The sequence below is a fragment of the Sinocyclocheilus anshuiensis genome, unplaced genomic scaffold, assembly GCF_001515605.1.
Source record: "Sinocyclocheilus anshuiensis isolate Anshui unplaced genomic scaffold, SAMN03320099.WGS_v1.1 scaffold1810, whole genome shotgun sequence".
Lineage (NCBI taxonomy): Eukaryota > Metazoa > Chordata > Actinopteri > Cypriniformes > Cyprinidae > Sinocyclocheilus > Sinocyclocheilus anshuiensis.
In genome coordinates, this window is record NW_015547669.1 from 759932 (window position 1) to 764727 (window position 4796).

At 36.2% G+C, this 4796-nt stretch overlaps 1 protein-coding gene across 1 annotated transcript in view; it reads right to left on the bottom strand.

Annotated features, from left to right (window-relative positions):
• LOC107702710 (adhesion G protein-coupled receptor L3-like) overlaps positions 1-4796 on the bottom strand; it is a 69488-nt gene that overhangs the window by 912 nt on the left and 63780 nt on the right. The window contains exons 4-5 of the mRNA XM_016505109.1: positions 2571-2900; positions 4-55 (exon numbers count right to left, since the gene is read on the bottom strand). Of these exons, the coding sequence (XP_016360595.1) occupies positions 4-55; positions 2571-2900 (382 nt within the window). The remainder of the gene's footprint in view (positions 1-3; positions 56-2570; positions 2901-4796) is intronic.

A 4796-nucleotide genomic window follows, 5' to 3' on the forward strand; every position in this document is an offset into this window, starting at 1 on the left:
GGCCCCTGCTGGTCCCACAGACCCTCGGGTCCCTGACAGGCGAACACAGCCGTCCCTGCACACAGAAAGCAGCCGTTACTGTGTGTTCATGTCACACCGTAAACACACACACATCAGCGTCCTTCACTGCTGCTTCCACAGATGACAAGAAACGCTTTCAAACGTCTGTGATCATAAAAGAATGTGTAATTACTTCCTCTGATGGAGATAAAATCACTGCAGCGTGTGTGTGTGTGTGTGTGTGTGTGTGTGTGTGTGAGAGAGAGAGAGAGTGTGTGTGTGTGTCTGTACTGTCACTTTTGATCAATTTAACGCATCATTGCTAAATAAAAGTATTAATTCCTCAACTTTTGAATGATATTATATAACGGAGTGTTAAAAAATACACAGATGTCAATCAAAAGCTAGTGTTTTTTGATGTTTTTGTTTTGAATGAGTTTATGAGGATGTGAATGTGTTACTCTGAGAAACACCCAGAGGACAAATCCAAGAACAAACAACTAATCATGAAGAAACTGCCAATCACCCGAAACAATGGAAACAGACGGGAGGCCTGGAAAACGTTTGGATATGAGCAGTGAGAGAAATGAAGGGAAAAGCTGAACTTTAAAGAAAGAAAAGTAGAGGAAGGAGAGTGACAGACCGAGGTGAAAGGCGAGTTTGTGTTTGATGCGTGTGCTGCGTTTGTGTTATTTGTGCTCAAGCTGTGCATCGCTCGTCTGCTGCACATCCACACACTCACAGAGAAAAACACCACACCTGGGTTACCAAAACAAGCTGTTAAACATGCAGTGACCAGGGCTTATTTGCTCTGTAGAAACAGGGTAAGGCGTCGCTATGCAGTTGCTAGGATGTTCATGGTTAAGAGCAGATTTCTGAAATGTTATTTGTTAATATCTATCAATTAAAATAGAGGGACCACACATTCTTCATTTTTTGTTAAATAATAATAACTATTATTACTATCATCATTACTGATTATTTTTTAAACATTATTTATAATCATTACGTTTGCAAGTCAAACTGATTATATTAAAATTAACTAATAATCACACTATGATGAATAGTAAATAATTGCGAGGAAAAAGTCAAAACTGAGAAAAAAAACTCAGAATTGTGAGATGTCATTTAGAATTTAGAGAAAAATAGTCAGGGCTATGAAAAAGAAAGTCAGAATTCTGAGTTAATTGCTTGTAATTCTGACTTTTTCTCAAAAATCTGAGCTTATATCGCGCAATTTTTCTCAGAATTCTGATTTCCCCCCCCTCCCCAATTCTGAGTTTACATCTCGCAAATATGAATTTATTTCTAATTAAGTTTATCCTGCAGTTCTGACTTTTTTTTTTAGTTTGTTTCTCATAATTCTGACTTTTTTTGAGAATAACTGTGAGACATAAACTCACAATTTCTGACTTATATCTTGCATTTCTCTTTTTTTATCTCAAAATTCTTCTGAAAATCTTTTTTGAGAAAAATTGTGAGATATAAATTCAAAATTTAAAAAAAGTCTAAATTACAAAAATGTACTCAGAAATCTGACTTTCTTTTTCATTGTTCTGACTATTTTTCTCTAAAAAGTTTATAATCACAAATTTTCTCAGAATTGTGAGAAAAAGTCAGCATTGCGAGATGCAACTCAGAATTCAGAGAAAAACTGCCAATTTTTGTATTTATTATTTTCTAAATCTTAGTTTATTTCTCGGAATTATATGTTAACATTTTTATTAACCATAATTGTGACTTTTTTTAATTTGAGCTTATATTTTAACATGTTTATTTCATGACGGAAATAATTGCTTGCATAACAAACAAAGAGTATTACTCTATCAAAAATAGTTAATATATTAATAATAGTGCTGTCAAACGATTAATCGCGATTAATACAAGTTAAACGTTTTTGTTTGCATAATATATGTGTGTGTTCTGTGTACATGTATTATGTATATATAAATACACACTCATACAGTATACTGTATATTTTGAAAATATTTACATGTCTATATTTATATTCATATAATTTATATTATACATAAATATATTTAATATATAAACATAACATTTTTCTGAAATATGTACATGCATGTGTGTGTATTTATATATACATATTAAATATATACAGTACACATACATATATTACGTAAACGAAAACTTTTATTTTGGATGCGATTAATCGTGATTAATCGTTTGACGGCACTAATTAATAATGAATAAGATATTTCAATATCTTGAAAGTAGGGCTGTGCAAAAAATCGAATGCGATTTTCATGCGCATCTCGTCAGTAAAGCCGCTCCTGTGATTAGTAGTAAATCTCCAGCATGTGCTTTCAGATGGAGCGGCATTTACAACACAGAGCCGTAGTTCACTGACAAGCTACGCAAAATCGCGTTCAAAATCGCAGGCGATTTTATGATTATGAAAGCGATAACAGGTGTCTCTTTTTATAAACTGATGATAATAGTGCTCTGTTCCTGGCCAAGTATTGGCGCAACTTAGTAACCAGTGCATCTCTCAGCGCCCTCTGCTGGTAAACGTAATCACTACATGGCTGCTCTGGACTGTTGTAACTTACCGACGGTTCCCGGTGGGCAGGGCTGCTTGGACACGAGGCCCTGTCGTGTTTTGGGCCAGGTGATGGAGGAGTCGGTGACGGGGCTGCAGAACTCCACAGCGATGTTGGGCAGGACGGAGGACGGGTCAGAGCGCGCCGTGACCTCGGGAAGAGCTGCCGGCTGCCGGTCTGTGGTGGTGCTGCGTGGGGCCTCCGGCGTCGTGGAGGGAGATCGGGTGCTGCTGGTCATGGTGGTGCTGGTGGAGGTGGTCGCCGTGGTGACAGTGACCGGGCGAGTCGTGGTGCGTGTCATCGTCGTGTCCATTAAGACGTTTCCTGAGGAGGAAGTTTCTGGAATCAGAAAAAAAAATAGAGCTATAAAACGGATAGTTCTGCTCCTTGATTCTGATTGGTTGAGCCAGGTTCGAAGCTGTTGTAAGTTACTCTACAGACATACACCTCTTTGTTTCTGTGTGTTGCTCGGCAACCAATTTGTTGCAACCACAACCATTTCTGAGGAACTACATTGTTTGGCAGAAGAATAATTTCTGCGTCCCAATTAGCATACTATCCGTCCTAAATAGTATTTGAAAATAGAATTAGTATGTCCCAAATCGTAGTATGTTGAAAAGAGTATGCCATAGATTCCCGGATGGTCTACTACTTGAGATTAAAATTCGAAGTGCAGATCGATGCACACTCTAATGGCTAATATTGCCCACAACACATTGTGCGGTAGATGTCGATTAGAACTACAAACACGCATAAAAAGTGTTTCAAAACTACAAACATGTCGGCTATGCAAGACCGACGGACAGGCAGAGAAAGGGGTTTGAGTGATAAATAATCAATGTCTAATTTGATTAAAAATATTTATTTAATGTTATGCGCGTTATATTTCATCTGCAGCAGCATTGTGAACATTGTTATAATGATACTTTTAAATGCATCATTATGCAAACATATGAAGAGAGTTCTTGGCATGATAGACCTGTGACTGGCAGATCAACGTCCCTCTTCATTTCTCTCCAATACGGTAGGAAATTAAATTAAATGAAATGTGAATTTTGTTAACTGTGATGAGATGATTGGCAGTGCAGTTTAAACAGTGACAGAATGTATGTAACTAAGCAACAGAGCATCCGTTAAAGACGCAGTTATGACGAAGTAGTATGTCCCAAAGCTTGCCTAATATTCTGCTACATTCTCAAAAGTATGTACTTTTTCTTCACAAAAAGAGTACATACTTTTAGGGCATAGTATAAGTAGGCGAATTGGGATGCAGCAAATGTTTTTATTAATATCATTACATTTTATTTGCTTTGCTTTATTTTGTGAAACCTTGCTACGTATATGGAATAACCGTTTTATAAAAGCAATAAGCCCCGTGAAGCCGTGGTTTACAGTGAATTTATAACAGCTAAGCACTGCTTCGTGCCTAACAACTCCCCTCAGCTGTTACAAATTCACTGTAAACCACGGCTTCTTGGGGCTTATTGCTTTATTTTAGAACACAACAAATGATATTTAAATCAGAAATGATATTTCCTGTAATAATGACCATTATTATACATAGCAACACATTATCTATCAGCAAATTGCTTAAATAAAAATCAACCAAGCAGCACCCTGAAGAAAACGACTTCATACTGAGATACAAAATTGCACAGTTATATAAAGATCTAGCGGCTCTAATGCAGACATTTCTCTTATTTCTCTTTATTATCAAATCTACTGCTGAATTTCTTCTCAAAGTAAACTCTCATCAAAAAGCAAAAGAGTTTGAGTTTAACCTTGGAAGACTTCTTCTCCAGAAGCATCATCAGATGTTCAAGAGTGAAGACGTGTTGTCTGCACTGTTAGGGATTCAAGATATATGTTTATTATTATTATTATTATGAGTGCCAGGAGTGCTAGAAACCCTCTTGTTTTTGTCATGATTATGATTACTAGAGGTTCAAAGGCAGAATATGTTTTCACTGCTTGCTGCTATTATGCCAGACGTGTTGCTATGGTAACTACACCTTCAACTCTAAATCTGTAAAATCAATAGACACGTTTATTATAGTTTATTGTGTATATTAACGACAACCTACACTTCACACCTGTACAATAACTAGAAAACATCCACACCACTGAGGTACTATTACAGGTTTTTTTATTTTATTTTATTTTTTTCAATTTGATTTTATTTTTTATATTTTCTGTTTTCATTTTAAACTTTTAATTACATTTTTAGTAATTATA